A 24,275-nucleotide genomic window follows, 5' to 3' on the forward strand; every position below is an offset into this window, starting at 1 on the left:
TCTTTACACCTTTAACCTGTAGTCAATATTCACATTCTGGGGCACTTACCTATAGGGACAAAAGGAGATTCTTTTGACTTCCTAATGAGTTTGGAAGTCTTTGATTCATCCTCTGCTGCAGGTTTCCATTCTTCAGACGACATGGTTTCTGTAAGGATATAAAAGCAATATGAATGAATATCCTTATAAAGGTAGAGAGCCAGTAATACAATTAATAACAAATATTTAGAATCCATCTAGTTATAGAAAGAGTACATCCACTTGAGTATTAGTGCAGGCTGGCAGCGGTGCACTTCTTTTGCTGGGAAAAATAAACATTGGGTGATTTCTGCTGATTTCTAGCACCTATGCGTCCCCACTGCCTGGGAGAAGCTGTATAGGGGCAGGACGGTACATGTGGTGAGACTACGTGACAGGTCAGCAGTGTCAGTGCTCCTAGTGTACAGCAGATCTCATGGTGAAGCAAGTGATCAGCTTGGTCAAGTAACAGATTCATTAAGCTCTGATTTGTTGATCAGCATCATGTTACCACATGCAGGCTGTGATCACAACAACTCAGCTGATGAAACTGATCACCTGCTTCTCTGCGAATTCTGATTAGTGATGGTCATGTCTAGGAGAACTCATAGAGAAGCATCTGATTTGCTGTGAGCACATCCTGCTTTAGCACAAGATAATGACCAGCAAATCAGAGACGTCCATATCTCTCACCTGACCAAACTGATCACATGCTTCTCCATGAGTTCTTCTAGACATTACCATCACCAGTTCTGATACACATGAGCAACACTACAGCACATCCAGTCTGTACTGAGCGAAGAGAAAGTACCAGTAGATCATGCAACATTAAGCTTATTATGAAAGGAGGCTATTTCTTATGCAAGATTTTGGTACCTTTTCACATGCAGAGGTCATCATTTATTTTAAACAGAAGATTAAGAAATATTTCCTGGGTGAAAAAGTGAATTGGATCAGGCCCAGCGTTCAGTCTGCCAGCCTACCATTTTATGTTTATTGTGACTGCGGAAAAGATCATTGGTTCACCCCTGTCGTATCTAGACCACCTCTACACTGCCAGAATAAAGAAGAGGGCAAACAAGGATTCGCATGACCTTTCGCACCCAGGCAGTCGCTTCTTCAAGCTCCACCCATCGGGCTGCCAGTACAGAACCATCCAATCCAGAACCACCTGAACACCTTTCCCCAAGCAGTCCTTATGCTTAACTCCATCACCAACCAGTCCACCCCCCCCCCCCCCCACAAGGTCCCTCCTACTGCTGGACTATCCCCTTGGTAAGCACAATTCAATCCAAAATTCACCCCACACTTTGACACCATATCGCCAACTCTGAGCTCCAAGCGACCGTGTGCAGCCATGGCCCCACAGCATAGCTATGCTTGCTCCCTATGGATTGCCCCCTATGCACTTTTCCGCTCATGACTTTATCAATGCATTTTCCTATGTACCTTTGTCGGTCTCATGTACTACAGCCTTTGCCATGTGAACCACAATCAATTCCAGGTACGTCAATTGGCATACTAGGCGAATAAAGGCGATTCTCATTCATACCTATAGCTACCAATATTTTGAGTTGATGCATACTGCTGGCTGTCATCTTGTTGTATAACCCAGGCAGGTTACAAAAATTTGCCATTCATCATTATACTGGTCATAAAACAGAAGAATTACTGTTTGTCTATACTTTTATAAGAGTATAATAGCTCTTACACATTCTCTTTCACCATTTCCTAGTTTGATATTTTTGATAACAAAACTGTACACAAATCATTTCATTGCACTATGAAGTAGTTCCTAATACAGGTCATAATACAGAACTTGGATAAGTAGAACTCGCAAGCCACCATAAAGAAAATCCTAGCCTTGCAGGATTCACAAAGCAAATTTGGTCTTTGTCTTCACTTGTTTTAAATCATCGTAGATCATCATTTATAGTATATGATGTGGGTATACAATGAAGCCTCATACACAAGCTTTATAACACTCAGCTAAGGCAGCCAATGATGACCACCTCTGTCAAGAATCTAGCATGTTTGAAAGCAGCCCCTGATCCCTCAACCAGCCATACATTAAAAAGACACCCGAGGTGACGTGACATGATGAGATAGACGTGTATGTACAAAGCAAAGCACACAAATAACTAGGCTGTGTTCCGTTCTTTCTCTGCCTGAAAGAGTTAAACATCAGGTATGCAAGTGACAGTTTCTGTCTGGGTCGGGACCGGGTGAGACTATAGCATAACCCTCATTGATAGTAATTACAGCTATAAGATACTTTTCTGTCAGTAAATGGCTTCCTGGAGGAGGAAAGAGATAAAAAGGGTCAAAAATTCATAGATTTGAGCTCTAGAAAACTTCAGGCAGGGAACACACTTGTCTTTCAGTTTTCTGCGTGCGTCTTTCTGCACACCAAGTGTGTTTCTATGCAGGAAAACACCCGCGTTTTTTCACAGCAGCTTGATAAAGAAAACTGACAAAATGTGCAGAGTCATCATGCAGAATGTCAGTTTTTTTTGTTCTGCGCGCAGAGAACATTTTAAGTGTGAACTAGCCCATTGATTAACATGAGTTCTCAGTTTTTCAGTGCAGAAAACGTGCACGAAAACAGTCAAGTGTGTCCCTGCCTCAATGAAGGTGTCTTTGAGCAGAGAAAATTAATGAAATATAAAATAAAACTGTTGGGTATCTAAAACAGTCATTTTAGGAGAAGGTGGATAGATACAATTGTTTATTTTCACCTCCGATGTCCTTTAAGTACTGTACCAAGAAAATAATATATTAATTGAGAAACAATAAGCTAAACTGAGGAACAAGCAATGGCTTTTTATGCATACATGCCATGACTTCGCCACAGAACAACGGCCACTACATATGCAAATAACTCTGTGAAAGTCCCACATTCTCAGCCTGTACAGCAGAGTCTTGGCAATGCCTCTCAATAGGTTACTGAGGTCCCAGCACTGCTCTGAGAAAATGCAGGGAAAGAGCGAGGGAGGGGCTTGAGAAACTCAGTTTGCAGAAGTTGGGCGCTCCTGGTGCGCATCGATACTGCTTTTAAGATTACAGCATCTCAAAGTACTGTATTGGCTGTTACACTGAGATTAGTTTAACAAAGCTTTGAATCAATAGCATTCTCCCATTAGCAACAACAACAGAATACAAATATAAATAAATCTATAGATATATATTTTTTAGTAGTAATGTCTATTTGGATCTCACAACATGACAGAACTTGCTGATGTTGTGACAAACAGAAAGGCTTGAACGAATGTTTTCATAATCCATGCACCCTATGTATCTCTAGATACTAACTCTATAGCGAAATACCATCTACAGAAAATCTTTGATTTTCCATCTAAAGCCCTGTACACACACTAGAAGGTACTTCACTGAGGCGGCCAGTCAGGGCCACCTCTGCTGAGAATCCAGCTTGCATACAGCAGTCACCGATCCCTCTCAATGCGTCGGCAAGTGATCTGCCAGAAGGATAATCGTGGTTGAGCACAGACTGTGGCAACTGTTCTCACTCACCCCACCCACTCAGTTGTGTGCTGCGCTAATAGCCCTCCACAGCAAGAGAATGTGTCATTACACTGGAGGCTAGTAGTACGTAAGTCCGTCATTGAGTCCTGATCCTGGTGGGGAACAGAATTTGTAAGTGTGTACGTGCCCCACTCAAACAATAGATGTTTTCCTAGACCTGTACAGACAATTAGTGACAAAGCTTGTTTTTGTCTATGTGGGTAGGAAACCCTCTTAGCTAATGTCTAAAGATCACTTAAAAGTATCTTCGTGTTCTTTTTGCAAACCATAGGATGACAACACACATACACACTGCCACCGCAGGGATCGGAACTTGATCCCTCAAGCAAAAGTCTGGGGCCGAGAGCAGCACAGACACATTGCTAGCCTAGAGGCTATTGAAGCATCTGTTGCTAGGGTGGGTGACCAATTGGGGGAAACCACTAATTTGTGCATACCACTTCAGGGACCACATGCCATGGGGGCACTCGGGGGAAACACTGATCTGCAAATACCACTCCAGGTACAGGAGGGGGAGGAGTAGGCACTCGTTAACACATCTGAACCAGCCATAAAGCACACTGTAAAGAGGACCTGGACCCTTGCTGCCTATAGCCAGTACGCTCCACTTTGGTTTTATCTCTCCAATACTATTAGTATTGGAGTGATGAGGAATGAGACGTGGAGCCCATCAGCTATAGGCAGCAACACAGTGAGAGGTAACCCTCCTGCCACAAGATTGAGGGCTCGTTCCCACTATCGCGAATCCGCATGCGTCCAATGCATGCGGATTCGCACATGTAATGCAAGTGGATGGGCCTGTTTCCACTGTAGCGTTGTTGAGGTGCGTTTTTTTCAGCGGTAAAAAAACGCACAAAAGAGCCAACGAATTCGCCTGCGAGTGGAATGCATGCGAATCGCCGCTAATGTATTTAATAGTGAAAACGCATGCGTTTGTTACATGCGTTTTTACCCGCGATTTCGCGTGCGATTTCGCACCTTTTTCAATTTTATTTTGCCCTGGCATTGTCATGGTTAATTTCGCATGGCACCCTGCCATGCGAAATCGCACGCGAAATCGCGGGTAAAAACGCATGTGGAAACGCATCCGCATGCGTTTTTACAAGCGTCGGAATGCCGGCGAAATCGCGTCGCAACAGTGGAAACAAGCCCTAAAGGGAACCTAAACTGAAGTATATGGATTTTTCCTTTTAAAATACCAGTTGCCTTACTCTCCTGAGTCTCTAAAACCTTTAGCCACAGCCCCTGAACAAGCATGCAGATCAGGGTTTCTATGACTGAAGTCAGACTGGATTAGCTGCATGCTTGTTACAGGTGTGAGATTCAGTCACTATTCCAGCCAAAGAGGTCAGCAGGACAGCCAAGTAACTGGTATGGTTTAAAAGTAAACATCCATATCCCTCTCAGTTTAGGTTCACTTTAAGGGCTCGTTCATACTGGAGGCGGTTTGGGATTTTTTTAAAGGGAACCTAAACTGAGAGGGATATGGATGTTTCCTTTTAAACAATACCAGTTGCCTGAATCTCCTGCTGATCAATTTGCTGCAGTAGTATGTGAATCTCACACCTGAAACAGGCATGCAGCTAATCCAGTCTGTCATCAGTCAGAGCACCTGATCTGCATGCTTGTTGAGGGGCTGTGGCTAAAAATATTAGAAAACACAGGATCAGCAGGAGAGTCAGGCAACTGGTATTATTTTAAAAGGAAAAATCCATGTCCTTCTCAGTTTAGGTTCCCATTAACCACTTGCCGACCGCCCACTACCTATGGGCGTCGGCAAAGTGGCAACCCCAGGACCGCCTAACGCCGATTGGCGGAGGCACCTGGGGGACTGATTAGCCGGGGATCACGCGCATCCGCTGGCATTAGGCTCCGCCCACCCGTGATGTCAACCCGCCGGCCAATTAGCAGCGCCGGCAGGTTGTTAGCCCTCGATCTGCCCTCAGACCCCCACTGATCACCACCCCAGTGCATTATTCACATCTGTTCTCCCATCTAATCACCCACTGATCACCCATCAATCTCCCCGTCACCACCTGTCACTGCTACCCATCAGATCAGACCCTAATCTGCCCCTTGCGGGTACCAAATTACCCACCCACACCCTCAGCCCCCCCCCCTGATCACCACCCCAGTGCATTGCTTGCATCTATTCCCCCCTCTAATCACACCCTGAGACACCCATCAATCACCTCCTGTCACCACCTGTCAGCCCCTAGCGCTCCTATCCCTCAGATCAGACCCTAATCTGCCCCCTTCGGGCTTCTGAACACCAAGCCAAACCCTCACCCGCCCCACCGCAGTGACAGAATTTTTTTTTCTGATCACTGCTGGTCTCTACGACTTAATTGTGGCTGAGACCAACCGTTATGCCACACAATGTGCAACCGCCAATCCAAGAAGCTACCATGCCCAGCCTTTTCGGTGGAAACCACTCCAAGTTTCCAAACGAAACATTTTTTGGGGCCTTCTCCTTAACATGGGTCTAGTCAAAAAGAATGTATTGCGATCTTATTGGTCTACGCACCAAATACATCACATGCCCATGTTCTCTGCTGCCATGTCCAGGTCACGATTTGAGAACATCCTGCGCTTCCTGCACTTCAGTGCCAATAAAACCTGTCATCTAAAAGGCCACCCTGCTTATGACCGGTTCCACAAAATTCGGCACCTCAGACCACCTGATAGGGCTGCACGGTTTTTCGGTTTAAAACCGAAACCGCGGTTTGTGACAAGACGAGCTAGTGATCATCAGTATTCTCGGTTTTTGCCCGCTGTCTCTACGCTTGTGTCTGGCCCCGCTGTGCGCGGATTGGCCAGAAGCAGTGAATATGCATTAGTGTTAATGAGCGGGGGGCGGATCCGCGCGAGCGGCTGGGCACACACAGCTAGCTTTACCAATCGCTGGACAGAGATGTAATGACGGAAGCGGTAGGCGGAGCTGTACAGAGCGGACAGCTGGTTGTGTACGCTTGTTTTTTTCCCCGGTGTCTGTATGCTTGTATCTGGCCCCGCTGTGCGCGATTGGCCAGAAGCAGTGAATATGCATTAGTGTTAATGAGCGGGGGGCGGATCCACTCGAGCGAGCGCCGGGCACACACAGCATTACCAATCACTACAGTGATTGGTAATGCTGTGTGTGCCTGGCCGCTTGCTCGAGTGAATCCGCCCCCCCGCTCATTAACACTAATGCATATTCACTGCTTCTGGCCAATCGCGCACAGCGGTTACTGTAACTCGCGCACAAGTTACTGAAAAAATGGGCCCCTTTGGGACTCTGGATACAACCAGGCGAGAGCAGGAGAGATAGACAGAGCATACTCTGTTGCTGTGGCAACGTGTCTCCATGGCTGTCCTGCTCGAGCCCGATTACTTCTATCACAGCATAAATCGATTAAATCTGTGGGTTCCTCTCTGCAAGGATTTCATACAGATCATATTTTAAAAGGGCCCACTGGTTTTAGACTAGTCCCATCTCCTCATGGGGGATTCTCAGGGTTTCCTTTGTTTTCAAAAGCATTTCCTGAACAGCAGTTTACCTGCCAAAATAGTAAGTCACCAGCCAGCCTCCCTACTCACTTACACACTATTTTGGCAGTTAAGGTGGCCACACACACCATGCAATTAAAAGACCCAATTTTTCACCAATTCAATAATTACGATCGGTTGTCCCCTGCCCGAATTTCCTTTTTTTTTTTTGGGGGGGGGGGGGGGGGGGGGGAGGTAAGACCCGGCACACATTAGTGTTCCCTGTCCGGATCCGCCTGATCGGATCCAGAACGTATACTGTACAAACGGAACGTACGTTCCGCATAGCAATGCAAAGTCTATGCGGACATTCACATGCGTCAGAATCAGAATGACTTTATTCGCCAAGTGCGACAGGCGCCGCCCTCGGAATTATTTGTGGACACAAGGCATATTGACAATGACAACAGTGCGAATAACACTACACATAGTACAATTTATAACGAAACATTACAGCATATTGGCAAGTGACAACAGTTCAAGTAGCACTACACATAGTACAATTTATAGAAAACATTACAACATACTGGCCAGTGACGACAGTGCAAGTAACCCTACACGTGGTACAGTTATAAGGAGAACATTGCACCATAGCAGTGACACATCGAGCAGTTGTCACCATATAGTGCAATGGTGTATACAGTGTTATGCAAAGATGACCATGTCATCCTATGGGCGCTCGTTCGTGCCCCTGGGTGCTGGAGGGGCTTAGGAGATGAAATTTGGGAGAGGGTCTGAGTTAAGGAGAGTGATCGCTTGAGGGAAGAAAGTATTCCTACGCCTGGTGGTTTTGGTGTAGATGGACCTATAGCGGCGTCCCGAGCGTAGGGGACTGAAGAAGTGATTACCAGGGTGGGAGGGGTCGAGTGTGATTCTATTTGCCCTAGACCTCATTCTGGATGCATGGAGAAGGTCCAGGGGTGGCAGGGGCGACCCAATGATCCTCGCAGCCACATTGATGACTCTCTGGAGTTTGAGCCTGTCCTTTGCATTTGCCCCCGAGTACCAGACAATGATGGCGGAGCAAAGGACAGATTCGATGGTCGCCATATAAAAACTGGTCAGTAGCTCCCTGGGCATTCCAAACTTCCTCAGTTGCCTCAGGAAGAACAGTCTCTGCTGGGCCTTCTTTTGGGTTGTGGAGGTATTCTCGTCCCATCTCAAATTCTCCGTGATGGTGGTGCCTAGGAACCGTGCGCTGTGTACCCTGGTGACTTCGGTACCATCTATGATGACTGGGCTGGGTGGTGGGGCGTTCCTTCTGAAGTCCACTATCAGTTCCACCGTTTTTGCTGTGTTTAGTACAAGTTTGTTGTCTGAGCACCACCTGAGAAATCCGCTCGATCTCGCTGTGGTATTCCCGCTCCGATTTATCACCCATGAGTCCTACGATGGTGGTATCGTCCGCAAACTTGATGACCTTGACAGTGTCCACAGAGGAGGTGCAGCTGTTTGTATACAGGGAGAAGAGCATCGGTGACAGCACACACCCTTGCGGGGCGCCTGTGTTTGTGGTTCTCACACTGGAGGAGCAGTCTCCGAGTCTCACTAGCTGTGTCCTGTTCGTAAGGAAGTCCTTGATCCAGGTGCAAAGGGTTGGGTCAACACCAAGCTGTTCTAGGTTGTCGTGCAGAATATTTGGGCAGATGGTGTTAAACGCGGAACTGAAGTCCAAGAGGAGGATCCTTGCGTAGGTCTTCGGATCCTTGCGTACGTTCCGTACAGTACGAAGCCGGACCGGATCCGGACACTTTTCCAACATGCGCTATTTTTCGGGTCCGGATCATCCGGCCCACGCACCCGGACCGGAGCCTGACTGCACCATCCGGAAATAGAAACCTATGGGGAACGGAAAGCACAGAACACACAGGATACAAACACCTGACGTTCTACCCCACTTCCTATGCGTATTCTAGCAGCCATTTCGGATGGGGACACATGGGCAGCAGTGGAGCAGCAGTGACCTTACATGCTGGAGCTGTTTGGCAGTATGTCGGAGGTGGAGGTGAGGCCTAAACAGCGGAGGACCTGATTCTACAGGTGCACCAGGTGCACCTTCTGCTGACCCCAACATTTTTTTTATTTTATTTCGCTGTTTTTACCACACGGATCCGGATGGCAACCTGATGCATGCCTGATGCAAACGGACCGGATTGGATCCGGATAGGAACCGTACGGTTCCGATCCGGATCAGGTCCTGATCCGATCTGGATCCGGTCCGTTTGCATGCCAAAACGCAAGTGTGAACAGAGCCTTAGGGTTTGGATATGTTGGAAATTTCAGACCAACTTTATCAAGAATTGTATGGTGTGTGATGGATTGTCAATTACTTGATATACAGCTCCAATCAATTTTTTTCTGAGCTTTCAATTATTTTTTTCATGATTGGGGAAAAATTGAACATGCTTGTGGTACTTTGGTCAAATTTTTTGAATTGTTACAATCAGTCAGAAAAATGTATTGCTATTCTTGAATTAAACAGATATTTAAAAAATGGTATGGTGTGTAGCCAACTTTAGACTTAGCAGCTACCATTTAGGAAATGCTTTTAAAAACAAGGAAACCCTGAGAATCCCCCATGAGGAGATGGACTAGTCCAAAACCTGTTGGTTCTGTCATATTTTAACTGCTTACTTTTTTTCTTGAGTGGTCCTTTAAAATTAACCCTTAACCCTCCTGGCAGTCTATTAGAAACCGCCAGGGGGCAGCGCAGTAGCTTTTCTTAAAAAAATTTTTTTGTTAAATCATGTATGATAGCCGCTGTGCAGCGGCATCCCCCCGCCCGCTCCGATTGCCTCTGGCGATCTTTTATCAGGAAATCCCATTCAAAGAACGGGATTTCCTGAAGGGCTTCCCCCGTCGCCATGGCGGGGCGGGATGACGTCACCGACGTTGTGACATCAAATGGAGTCCCGATTCACCCCTCAGCGCTGCCTGGCACTGATTGGCCAGGCAGCGCACGGGGTCGGGGGGGCGTGTCGATCGGCAGCTAATCGGCGGCGATCGTAATGCACACGCAGCTAGCAAAAAGCTAGCTGCGTGTTGCAAAAAAAAAAAAACGCTCTCCTTTAACTGCCAGGAAGGTTAAAGGAGTCAATCAACTCACGCTTCCCCCAGTACTACTTATCCGGGGCTTTCTCCAGCCCATGGCAGCCGCTATGTCCTTCGCCACAGCCCTGCTCTCAGCTGCTGGCCCCCAGTCCCCAACGGTGCATAGGACATCCTCCAGGTCGTCCTCTACTGCGCCTGCGCCGCTGTCAACCACCTCCACGTGGTTCGGGGTGTACTGCCCAGGCGCAGTAGTTCTGCGCCTGCGCAGTACACTTGTACCACGTAAAGGTGATTGACAGCAGAACTCGTGTAGGCACAGTAGAGGACACCTGGTGAGGCATCGTCGGGGACCAAGAGCCAGCGGCGGAGAGGGACATAGCGGCTGCCAGGGGCTGGAGAAAGCCCCAGGTAAGTAGTACTGGTGGTAATATTACTTACTTACCTTGCAGTCAGTTCCTCTCAGAAGCTTACCATTTTCTTCTAACATTGATTCCTTCTAGTTCTGACAAAATCTTGTCAGATTTGTCTCTCAGGAAGCTGAAAGCCTAAAGCTCCATCTACACCATACAATTTTTTTGTCTGATTCGATTGATTTGATTCGACATGTCCAATCGGGATTAGATTCAATTTTCCATTGCAAAACAATGGCAAATTGAATTGAACCGAATCCTGATCGGACAGGTCGGATTGAGTTGAATCGAATCAGACAAAAAAATTGTATGGTGTAGATGGGGCTTTAGGGTCCTTTTACACTATGTCAGTTATAACTGAAAGGACAACTGATGTGCAAGAAAATGTCCATGTTTCCCTATGACAACTGATATTACTGGTTAATGGAGTGCTGACACGGAAGCTGTTAAAGGGTCATCGTCATTTTTAAAATGGACAAAAGAGAGTTGCATTGATCCCGGTGGACAAACAGGAAAGATTGACGAGCAGACTACGGGGTAGGCAAGTATGACGTGTGCATGTTTATTTAGACTTATTTTTAAGTTCAGGTTTGCTTTAAGTGAGCAACTGAAACCACTGGTGTATAGTGAGCCTATAACGAATATATTTTACATAAATGAATGAACCTTGTTTGACAGCTCTTTAGGTAATACATAAATAATCCCTGTTGGAGGTGGTTTACTGAGGCAAGTGTGCAACAAAGCTTTACAGACTTCTTTTCAAACATCTAGTCACGTGCCGAGGACAAAAATAGGAAGCAGCTAGTGATGATAGGTGGATCCCAACTGGTCAGTTCTCTCCCCCCCCCCCCTCCCTCTACAATGCACGTTAATATCCTGGGATGAACCAGCCCGTTACGTGCGCTAAGTCAGATCCAGAAGGCTTAGGATTGGCACCTGACAGCTGATTATTAGATACAGTCAATGAAACGCTAATAATTTCAGGTTGATGCAAATTTTAAGCAGGTTTATAAAGCTTGGCATTAACCCAAATCATTAAAGTCATTGGGAGTCATAAAAAATCCAGATACTTCGCTAAGGAAAGTAAGGCGGTTCCCGTTCTAGCGTTGGCTCCGCCGTAGCAGCATTCAACCAACTTGGTCAAATACAGCTGTCCTCGCCGCCAAAGGGAGGCTTCGGAAGTCTTCAGGAGCTTGAGTGCTCCCGAAGACGGGCTGCTCTGTACTGAACATGCGTGAGTGCCCTCTCGCGGGTACGCAGTATGGAGCCGCCTGTCTTTGGGAGGACTCTGCTCCCGAAAACTTCCGAAGTCCCCCGAGGCAGGGGATTCATACTGAGGAGCTGCCGCCGCAACGAGGGTGGCGGGAGAGGAGAGGCAAGGCTCTATAAGACCCAGAGCCTTCCCTCTCCCTAGGCAAGTATCTGGCTTTTTTTTTTTAAATTCTGATTCCCAATGACTAACTACTGCATTTGATTTATCCAACTACAAGCCATATAAAGGGGCATCAAATTACCATCAACTCAAAATTATTAGCATCTCATTACCAGCTCTAGCGATTATGTAACCAGCTGTCACAGAATTTCAGAAGTTTCAGAAACTAATTATCCCCATGAAAAGTTCTCGTTCTATGCATTGGAATGCCACTTAAGGCCTGTTTCAACTAGACGCGTTGCAATGCGGAGACCGCTCGGCATCGCAACGCAAGGACACTGCAACCAATTCACATCAATGTAGTAGTTTCCATTGATGCAAATTTACCTACACCAACCGGCGCAATGCAACGTGGGGGAAATGATGAATAGCATGCTGCAGTTTTCCGCAGCACGCATCCGAGTCCCCATAGCTGCCAACGCATTACGCCGCATCCAGTTGTCCAGGAGGAAAAAAAAATAGCGATAGTCTAGTTTAGTGGACCGAGCAGGAAATCTCATAGGGAAATTCCACTAACGTGATTGGTTCAAACAAACTATAATCTTACCATTTTTGGTATGTCCATGCGCCATCATAGTACATACTATGACTTCACACGAGCACCAATCAAGATGTGGTATCCTAGGATACGCGACGCAAGTGTCCGGACCAATGACCGCCATTGGGCGGCTCCCACTGCATGCACGGGATCGCTATTCATCAAGCAGACCAGCTCTGGCTGTCATTCCTGACATAACAGCAATAAGGCGGGACATCATATGTCAATTGCTACACTCAATTATCCTTTTTTTACATCTGCATCAAAACAGACATACCAACGAACGGTAAGATTATGGGCTACAGTAGTATTGCGAACACTATCACCCTAAACTTCCTTGATACAGGTTTTGGATATTTTTTTAGGCAGAGGTGTTTTAGTTTGTTTACTATGACTATTGCTTTGATGATGCTGCCTATGAGGTCCCATTAGTGGTGGGGTACTGGGGATTAATGTTGTATACCGTATATGTCATTGTACTCTACCCTGCCTAACCCTACCCTGCATGGCCCCAAAAACAATTGTTGGACTTTCCATGGATACTAACACAATAAAAAGCGTGCTTTAAACTGCAAGTTGGTGTGCTGAAAACATTTGCAACTGTATTGAACCTGTGGGATTGCCTACACCACCCTATCTATCACGGAATCTCTCAAATGGAGGAGTCGGAGTTGGATGAATTTTGTACCCACTCCATAGCCCTAAAGGGCTCGAGGAGCCGGAGCAATTTGGGTAGCTGGAGTCAGAGGTTTCATATCCTAAGAAGTCAGTGTTGGAGTTAGATTTTTTTTTTTACTTTACACCAACTCCGCAGCCCTGGTGTGGACATCACTCTCTGAGACTGCTAGGTTTCCAATAGGTTGTAGAAAAAGACGCCCACACTTGAGCAATCACAACACTTCTTACTGTAAAGGATGCTGTGATTTGAGAACTGGGTCACGATGTGAGATTTCCTCCTGGAGCCCTTAATGGACAACTGTAATGAGAGGTATATGGAGGCTGCTATATTTATTTCCTTTTAAACAATAACAGTTTCTTGGCTGTTCTGCTGATCCTCTGCCTCTAATACTTTTAGCCATAGACCCCGAACAAGCATATACAGATCAGGTGTTTCTGACATTGTCAGATCTGACAATATTAGCTGCATGCTTGTTTCTGGTGTTATTCTAACACTACTGCAGCCATACAGATCAGCAGGGCTGCCAGGCAACTGGTATTTAAAACAAAATAAATTTGGCAGCCTACACTCTACTCTTGTGACAGTAGTTCTTTAAATTAGACTAGCACCAAGAATATAACCAATCAGACACATCGATCTGAAAAATGGATCGATCATCCTATCACTAAGGGCCCTTTTCCACTAGCAATCGCTAGCGTTCACGCTGAACGCTAGCGATTGCTGAATCGCAAAAGGTGAAAATTCCCGGCAATTTCCCGACGTTTGCAATTTTGCTATGCATAGCAAAATCACAGCAATAATCGCTCCGCCGTGCGATCGCGATAAGGTAAAAAACGAATCGCGGTAGTGGAAATGACCTACCGCGATTCCTATGTTAAAAGCAAACTGTAGCGATTTGAAAAATCACTAGCAGTTTGCGGTTTTGCGATTCAGCCATCGCAAACTCCGTAGTGGAAAAGGGCCCTCAAAGAAGCGTTTGTAGTCCATTAGCACCATCAACACTATCCAATTGATAACAAGGTCATTCATTTGCTACATTGTATCATTAATTGGCACCTTGAGAGAATCAAAGAAACGTCATTACACTCAGGAATGTTTGTATCAACGCATTTGTGGGTGTATGCAAGTATTTACCAGTTTGCACTTTTTTGCACTAACAACGTACATGGTTTAGCAAAGAAAAATGTGCCATGCAGCACTATAAGCGCTATATGAAAACAAAACAAATAAAAGTAGCAGTGCAAATCTAGCAGCCAACATCACTTTCCTACAGAACACAATGGGCTCTATTCTCAAAGACTTCCCGCATGCGGTAAAGTGCATGCGGGAAGTTTGCGACCAAAATACCGTCAAGTTGACATTCTCAAAATGTTCCACATGTTTTTTCCGCATGCGAAAAAAGTGCGGTAAAAGTGCGGGATTCATGCGGAAAAATTTCCGTGAAAGTCGGTATTTTCCGCAATAAAAAAAATCAATTCTCAAAAATGTTCAGGCGCATCATTTCGTCGTTATCTACCGATTTTTTTTATCACCTTCAAGTAGTAGGTGATATATTCCGCATCCCATTGACTTTAATGAAGTCTGGAGGCGTATGGGCTGTGCTTGCTGGACTTTAACATTTTTTTTTTAAACACTTTTTCATGCGACCTTTTTACCGCATGATTCCCGCATGAATAATAGCTGTTTCCGCATCTTTTTTCCCGCATGCGGAAAATATTAGTGAATGTGGAAAAAATGCGGAGTTTACCACTGGCGGAAATCTAGCGGTAAAATTTTGCGGTGTTTTGTCATCTTTGTGATTAGAGCCCTATATGCAAAGCATGGGGATGGCCAAAAAATTCCAAGTTGATGCAGAATTATGCAAGAGGTTATGCAGGGGTCGAGTACTGCGTGAACGCGGGTGAACGGCGTCCACCCACTTTTTCTTTAAAGTGAACGCCGTTCACCCTGGCTTGTGTGGAGGGGGGCAGAGCAGGGAAGGCGAGCTATAGGGACAGTGGGGATGGGCGGACAACTCCCCCCCCCCCCATCCCTCACCTTTGTGCTCCCCTTCCTGCCTCCCCCCCAAGCGTTTTTAAGTGTCGGGCCGGCGGAGAAAGTGGGCGGAGACTTCCTGCGTTCCAGTCGCATGGGACGCTCCGCTCTGTGTGCGGCTAGTCTGGTCTTCTAGCCGCACACAGAGCGGAGCGTCCCATGCGACTGGAACGAGGTAAGTCTCCGCCTACTTTCGCCGCCGGGCCGACACTTAAAGAGACTCTGAAGCGAGAATAAATCTCGCTTCAGAGCTCATAAATAGCAGGGGCACGTGTGCCCCTGCTAAAACGCCGCTATCCCGCGGCTAAACGGGGGTCCCTTCACCCCCAACCCACCCCCCGCAAAAGAGTGTCGTAGAAAGGTCGCAGATTTATTGCTTCCTGGAGGCAGGGCTAACGGCTGCAGCCCTGCCTCCAGTCGCGTCTGTCAGCGGCGCATCGCCGCCTCTCCCCCGCCCCTCTCAGTGAAGGAAGACTGAGAGGGGCGGGGGAGAGGCGGAGATACGCGCTGACAGACGCGCGTGGGGCAGGGCTGCGGCGGTTAGCCCTGCCCCAACCAGGAAGCGCTCCCCCGCTGCACCGAGGGGGATTTAGGGGTGAAGGGACCCCCGTTAAGCCGCGCTATAGCGGCGTTTTAGCAGGGGCACACGTGCCCCTGCTATTTATGAGGTCTGAAGCGAGATTTATTCTCGCTTCAGACTCTCTTTAAAAACGCCGGAGGGGAGAGGCAGGAAGGGGAGCACAAAGGTGAGGGATTGGGGGGGGGGAGATGTCCGCCCATCCCCGCTGTCCCTATAGCTCGCCTTCCCTGCTCTGCTCCCTCCGGGTGGGGGGCTGGGGGCACACCTGGCTACCTGGGCACATATACACCTGCCTACATATACTGGGGACATATACACCTGCCTACATATACTGGGGACATATACACCTGCCTACATATACTGGGGACATATACACCTGCCTACATATACTGGGCATATATACCTCTGCCTACATATACTGGGGACATATACACCTGCCTACATATACTGGGGACATATACACCTGCCTACATATACTGGGACATATACACCTGCCTACATATACTGGGACATATACACCTGCCTACATATACTGGGGACATACCCCTGCCTACATATACTGGGGACATACCCCTGCCTACATATACTGGGGACATATACACCTGCCTACATATACTGGGGACATATACACCTGCCTACATACTGTATACTGGGGACATATACACCTGCCTACATATACTGGGCATATATACCCCTGCCTACATATACTGGGGACATATACACCTGCCTACATATACTGGGGACATATACCCCTGCCTACATATACTGGGGACATATACCCCTGCCTACATATACTGGGGACATATACCCCTGCCTACATATACTGGGGACATATCCCACTGGCTACATATACTGGGCACATATACCCCTGCCTACATATACTGGGGACATATACACCTGCCTACATATACTGGGGACATATACACCTGCCTACATATACTGGGGACATATACACCTGCCTACATATACTGGGGACATACCCCTGCCTACATATACTGGGGACATACCCCTGCCTACATATACTGGGGACATATACACCTGCCTACATATACTGGGGACATATACACCTGCCTACATATACTGGGGACATATACACCTGCCTACATATACTGGGGACATATACCCCTGCCTACATATACTGGGGACATACCCCTGCCTACATATACTGGGGACATACCCCTGCCTACATATACTGGGGACATACCCCTGCCTACATATACTGGGGACATATACACCTGCCTACATATACTGGGGACATATACACCTGCCTACATATACTGGGGACATATACACCTGCCTACATATACTGGGGACATACCCCTGCCTACATATACTGGGGACATACCCCTGCCTACATATACTGGGGACATATACACCTGCCTACATATACTGGGGACATATACACCTGCCTACATATACTGGGGACATATACACCTGCCTACATATACTGGGGACATATACACCTGCCTACATATACTGGGGACATATACACCTGCCTACATATACTGGGGACATACCCCTGCCTACATATACTGGGGACATACCCCTGCCTACATATACTGGGGACATACCCCTGCCTACATATACTGGGGACATATACCCCTGCCTACATATACTGGGGACATATACCCCTGCCTACATATACTGGGGACATATACCCCTGCCTACATATACTGGGGACATATACCCCTGCCTACATATACTGGGGACATATACCCCTGCCTACATATACTGGGGACATATACACCTGCCTACATATACTGGGCATATATACCCCTGCCTACATATACTGGGGACATATACACCTGCCTACATATACTGGGGACATATACACCTGCCTACATATACTGGGGACATATACCCCTGCCTACATATACTGGGGACATATACCCCTGCCTACATATACTGGGGACATATACCCCTGCCTACATATACTGGGGACATATACCCCTGCCTACATATACTGGGGACATATACCCCTGCCTACATATACTGGGGACATATCCCACTGGCTACATATACTGGGCACATATACCCCTGGCTACATATACTAGGCAACTATACCTCTGGCTACATATACTGGGGACTACTATACTCATGGCTACTTATACTGGGGACACCTATAGACCTGGCTACCTGGGGGTACCTATTTTGGGGGAACTGCTGTCAGATTATCTGCATTTTTGTGGAATCGCTGTTATGTATTTTGGGGAACAGCTGCCAGATTACGTGTATTTTGGGGAACTGCTGCCAGATTGTGTATGTTTGGGGGACCACTACTGCCAGATTATGTCTTTTGGGTGTTACGTGTATTTTGGGTGATCCGCTGTCAGGTTTCGCGTATTTTGGGGAACTGCTTCCAAATTATGTGTATGTTGGTGGAACTGCTGCTGCCACATTGTCTATTTTGGGGGAACCACTTCCATATTATCGGTATTTTGGAGGAACTTCTACCAGATTATGTGTCTTTTTGGTGAAATGCTGTCAGATTACATCAATTTTTGGGGGATCCACTACGGCAGAGCCTAAACTTCATTGGCAGACCTTTTACATCACTGCTAAGGTCATGTATATTTGGCCCCACCCATGACCACGCCCACGGTGTGCTTGACCATGCCCATTTTTGGCGCGCCGCGCGGCGCAGAGGTTCTCCAGGTGAGTCCACTCACTTCTTTTCCCAGGACTAGACCCTGAGGTTATGCATAATGCATCACAAAGGCATACAGTGTGAAAAAGCAGTCACAAAAGCATAAAGTGTAATCACATGCACTGGTGGTAACTTGTGTAAAAGTGTGATCACAGAGGGCATATAGTGTAACAGTGTGATCACATGCACTGTTGGTAACTTCTCTAGTCAGTGTCACACTAACCTTCACCTGTCACCTGTACCACGTCCCTCACACCCACCAAACCTTCCCATCTCTGAGCCAAACATTCCACCTTTGCTCAGGTTTTAGCTTCATTATTGTAACCGTATACTGGTCTGCACAAATAAGCCATTCACAGACATGCAACCAGAAGCTTATGCTCTTTATTGCACGTAGGCTATGGAAGCAGAAAAGTTTGGCCATGAAGCATGCAATGTTTAGGCTTAGCACCTGTTGTGTTATTATATGACCCCCATACTCAGACAATCATAAACAAATGCACATAATAAGCAAAGTAAAATTGCTGCCGTGCCAGTTGCATGCTAAGAGTGGCATTTCAGCTACTGTACTATGATTAAACATGTAGGAAAGCATAGTCATGCTGAATGCAATAACGTTCTAAGCGGCGCACAGCAATGTCCAGGAACATTGATCCACATACCTCCTGACCCCGGGCACAGCCTGCACTCGCTTCTGTTCTCCTGAAAACAATATAACCTCTTGTCAATTCACCAGTCGTTAGCGATCTCCTAATGCGCATGTGTGGCGTTCGCGCATGCGTGGTTGTTTTGTTTTAATTCTGCCTTTCACTTTTTCTTTCCCTTCCTCTCCGGCTCGGTTGTTGTTTGGTTTGGGGACGACGCGCTGTATGCGGATGAGGGGGATAGGACAGTGTGACAACGCAGATGAGAAATGTGTTGTGGAGAGGTACTGCAGGGACGAAGGATATATTATGTGTGGTGGGGTGAAGGCGACGGGTACACGTAGCCAAGTGGAAGAATTTGGTATTGCAATGAGGGGCAAGGAGGTGTTTCAAATTTCGTCACCACAGCTGCTGGTCATGGTCACTGAGAACCAGGCCCGCCATCAGGGGGGGACAGCCAGGACTTCCGTGAGGGGCCCCATGCTCCCAGAGGGCCCGCCTCCCAGTGATGCCAACTATCCATATCTGTGGATTCTGTTTATGCACGCTCACAGAGCTGATTGCCGGGGACAGACGTGGTTGAGATTCAGTCCCGCCCCTCGGCTCACACTGCCTGCAGCTACAGCCATTAGTAGCCTCAGAATAGTCTTTGGGCATCCCACTCCCCTCCCTTTTTCGTTTCTATTGGCTGCAAAATCAGCCCTCTTCCTGTCACACTTCAGGCAGGCAGCCCACGTGGTGCGCAGCTCCGAGTCTCCTATGACTCAGAGGGGTCCTCTGACCAGAGGATGAGAGTTCAGGGAGGCAGTGAGCCCAGGAGGGGGAGAGAACAGCCAGACACCAGGTCAGATAACAATGTTACACAGGCTCAGTCTTGCTCCCTGCTGTGCGTGTAATCAGCTCCTGAGCCTGTGTATGGGATTTAACTGTGCAGCAGGAGGAGTTGTACTTTCCGATCTCAGTGCTGTTTGTCAGGAGTGGGGGACAATCAGTGGAGAGTGTTTGGGGAGAGAGCTGTCTGCCATGAACTGGAGTTTTGAGTGTCTACTTTTGAGTGTCTCTCTTCATGGATGTGTTTCCCTGCATTCACTGTCCAATCTGTGAGACATGTCTGGTCTGCTGGGAGAAGCTGCTAAACACAGGACAGGAGGGGGAAGGGAGCCTTCTTATTGCTACAGATACACTCTGACCAGCCATGACCTAGGGTCAGCTTAGTTAGGCATCTCACCTCCTGCCACTTGTCTCTCTCCTTCATTTCTATTAACCCTAAAGGAACGTACCCACTATGTTTTTCCAGCGACCAGGATTTTTTTATTTCTGTGCATTGAGTGAGCATTTCTGTCGAGGGTACATGTGTGTGATTAAACAAATGCTGTTTTGTGGTGCAGGTCGATTATGACCATCACAGCGGACTGAATCTTTAAAGGATACTGAGAGCTGAACTATTACATAAAAATGGGGGGAGCAGGCATGTATTATGATGCCCTCCTCCTGTCCACCACACCCACGCTTCTCCTCCATCCTCCTCCTATGCATGGTAAACCCTCTGCAGCTCTGCACAGGTCGCCGGAGTCAAGCGATAGTGCGGAGCCATGCAGCCAGGAGCGCCTGCGCACTACCACCCGACTCCGGACTGAGCTGCAGCAGAGGATTTACAGTACGAAGGAGAGGGACAGAGGAGAATAGGGGGAGTGGTGGGCATGAGGATGGCATCTAATATATCCCTGCTTCCCCCTCCCCCCTCCTTTATATAGTAGTTCAGCTCTGGTATCCTTTAAGATATCTAACGACTCCAGCACAAAGGGCCGCAATTGTATGTACTCTCATTCGGGGCCGTTGTGTGCCCTGGCATTTTCCCGCAGTAAGAAGATGGATCAAGGAATGCTCGTTCGTCAGGTCATGTTACTGTGGGTTTCCTGATCCATCTTCTGTAGAGAACAAATAGCTTTACGTTTCCATTAATTAGTGCGTGCTGAAATGACACCACGCACGCTTATACACTTACCTGGGGCTTCCTCCAACCCCCTGTAAGCCTCCCCCTGTGTTCTTCTGAGCCGCTCCATTGTACCGCTGTCAGTTCCAGTAGTTGGGTACTACAGCACATGCCTGGCCCTGCACCTGCTTGGTCACACTCCTGTGGCCAGCTGCATACTGCATCTGCAAAGTTAGTTAAAACTACAAAGACGCAAACCGCTCTTGGCCACGAGAGCACAACCAAGGAGGTGCATGGCCAGGGCTGCACATGTGCAGTAGACCCCGGCTGGCTCAGTTGAGAGCTTTACCAGAGCTGACTGCAGGATATTGGACTAAACCAGATGGACACCAAGGGAGTGTATGGTTTACAGGGGCCAGGAAGAAGCCCCAGATATGTAAAAATCCACTTTTTTTTTGGGCCAATTCAGTGGCACTTTAAGTACTACAGATTGTGTACAGAAACATAATCTGTATTAAAGTACCAATGAATTGGCACCAAAAAAGTGATTTTTTTTTTTTTTTTTTACTTACCTGGGGCTCCTTCCAGCTGTTGTCTGTCAGGCCACTCAATGTTCCCAGGCCACTTGCTTGTGTCATAGCCTCCTCTGACAGTGCTGCGACTAGAGCTCTAGTTGCAGCTACTGGACATGCCCAGTCTTGGCGTCTGTGGGCCTTCTTGATTGTGCTCCCATCGCCAGGAACGCTCTTGCGTGTGCACAAGGCACAATACAATTCTATTTTATCGAGTTTATTTGAGTTTATCTTGGCATTATTTGTTTGTAGGAGAGGTGCCTACAGCCAACTCTGGGCAGACCCACCACTTCTAAGTTCATCTACATTTGGTTCGGCGCACACAGGGGGGGGCCAGGCCTGATGATGTGTGAGGGGCCCCAAAATTTCTGATGGCGGCCCTGCTGAGAACATTGGCGAAGGGAGGCATAGAAGAGCTGTGGAGGGACGTGGAGCATGCTGCAGTGCTATAGGGGGTTGTAGGCACTTTTAGGTCTGTGTGACGGGCATAATAATGTAAAGGATCCAGAGGTCTGTTTATTGCCTGCTTGGGCCCAGCACTGAAAGGCTATAGTCACAGTGGAGATGTATTGTGCTGCGACTTTATGGTGGCATTGCAGAAATTCACGCTGCAACAGATAGGCTTTGTTCACATCTAAAATTGAAATCTCTGACGCCAGCGATTTTCTATTTTGTGAGTGATTTTTTTTTTGTAAAGCGCTTTAGCAGAGCGGCTTGTTTTTTCACTTGCTGATGCTAGTCAGGAAAAATGGTACAGGCAGCGTATTATTATTATTTATATAGCGCTGTCATCTTCTGCATCACTGTACATAGTATATTGTCTTGGCACTTAAAGAGACACTGAAGCGAAAAAAAAAATATGATATAGTGAATTGGTTGTGTACAATGAATAATTACTAGAAGATTAGCAGCAAAGAAAATATTATCATACTTTTATTTTCAGGTATATAGTGTTTTTTTCTAACATTGCATCATTCTATAATATGTGCAGATTACACAACATTTAGCATTCAAAATGAGTCTTTCAGAGCAGTCTGTGAAGTAATGACCTCTCCTCTAGCAGAGGAAAAGTAAATAGTCCAGGAACAGTTGGGATAATAAAAGTCAGATAACAGCCCTCTCCACCACTAACTTAGTCGGAGAGCTTAATGGCTTGTTTGCATAGAGATAACAACTGGAGTTTCTCAACTCTTCCTGTACTGGAAACAATTACACTGATGTATCTGATCTTAATGTTTTATTTCTTAGCTGTGCTACACATACAAATCATAATATCATCATTTTTTTTCGCTTCAGTGTCTCTTTAAATTATATCCAAGGTGAGAATCTTAAAAAAATGTAATCACCTATTTTAGATCCAGAATCAGAAGAATTCAGAATCAGAATAGTTTTAGTCATGCCCGGAATTGGGTTTGGCAGGATACATAGCTCAGTAGATGCAAGAGGTAGGAAGATAGATGCAGTTTACAGAACAACAGTAAGGCCCCGTTCACATCACAAACGCAGATGGCCACGCATGCGGAACGCAACGCATGCGAACGCACGCCATCCGCGTTTGTGTGCGTTGCGTGGCTGATCCCATCACTGAAAAGTGAATGGCACAGCCACGCGTTTTTACAAAAATGCGTACAGCATGCGTTCCCGGACCGCACAGGTCCGGAACGCATGCAGTGTGAACATCAGACATTGCACTCTATGCAATGTCTGATGTCGTGCGTGTCTGCCACCTGCACGCGTTTCCAAACCGCGGCTGGAAACGCGTGCAGTGTGAACGGGGCCTAAGGCCCGCTAGCAGATCCACAAAATGCTAGCAGATTTTGAAATGCTTTTTCTTATTTTTGTGTAGCGTTTCAGCTAGCGTTTTGCGCTTTTGTGTAGCGGTTTTGGTGTAGTAGATTTCATATATTGTTACAGTAAAGCTGTTACTGAACAGCGGCCTGGTGCACACCAAAAACCGCTAGCAGATCCGCAAAATGCTAGCAGATTTTGAAACGCTTTTTCTTCTTTTTCTGCAGCGTTTCAGCTAGCGTTTTGCGGTTTTGTGTAGCGGTTTTGGTGTAGTAGATTTCATGTATTGTTACAGTAAAGCTGTTACTGAACAGCTACTGTAACAAAAACCGCCTGGCAAACCGCTCTGAAGTGCCGTTTTTCAGAGCGGTTTGCGTTTTTCCTATACTTAACATTGAGGCAGAAACGCATCCGCAATCCAAAATCTGCAGCAGCCCGGGAGTATGCGTTTCTGCAAAACGCCTCCCGCTCTGGTGTGCACCAGCCCATTGAAATGCATTACTCTAGCGGATCCGCACCCGCAAGCAGATCGCAAACCGCAGCGGAAACGCTCCGGTGTGCACTAGGCCAGCTTCTGTAACAAAAACGCCGGCAAAACCGCTCTGAACATGCGTTTTTCAGAGCGGTTTGCGTTTTTCCTATACTTAACATTGAGGCAGAAACGCATCCGCAATCCAAAAAATGCCTCACCCCGGGAGTATGCGTTTCTGCAAAACGCCTCCCGCTCTGGTGTGAACCACCCCATTGAGATACATTGACCAAGCGTATCCGCAGCCGCAAGCGGCTGCAGAAACGCTGAAAAAGCCGCTCGAAGTGCACCAGCCCTAACACAGTGTCAGGCCTGGTGCACACCAAAAACCGCTAGCAGATCCGCAAAA

At 47.1% G+C, this 24,275-nt stretch overlaps 1 protein-coding gene across 1 annotated transcript in view; it reads right to left on the reverse strand.

Moving 5' to 3' along the window:
• HIGD1C (HIG1 hypoxia inducible domain family member 1C) overlaps nt 1–19,647 on the reverse strand; it is a 37,995-nt gene extending 18,348 nt beyond the window's left edge. The window contains exons 1-2 of the mRNA XM_068267401.1: nt 19,123–19,647; nt 50–148 (exon numbers count right to left, since the gene is read on the reverse strand). Coding sequence (XP_068123502.1) covers nt 50–143 — 94 coding nt within the window. The 5' untranslated portion in view covers nt 144–148; nt 19,123–19,647. The remainder of the gene's footprint in view (nt 1–49; nt 149–19,122) is intronic.
• Between the last annotated feature and the right edge of the window lie 4,628 nt (nt 19,648–24,275).

The sequence above is a fragment of the Hyperolius riggenbachi genome, chromosome 2 (genome assembly GCF_040937935.1).
Source record: "Hyperolius riggenbachi isolate aHypRig1 chromosome 2, aHypRig1.pri, whole genome shotgun sequence".
Lineage (NCBI taxonomy): Eukaryota > Metazoa > Chordata > Amphibia > Anura > Hyperoliidae > Hyperolius > Hyperolius riggenbachi.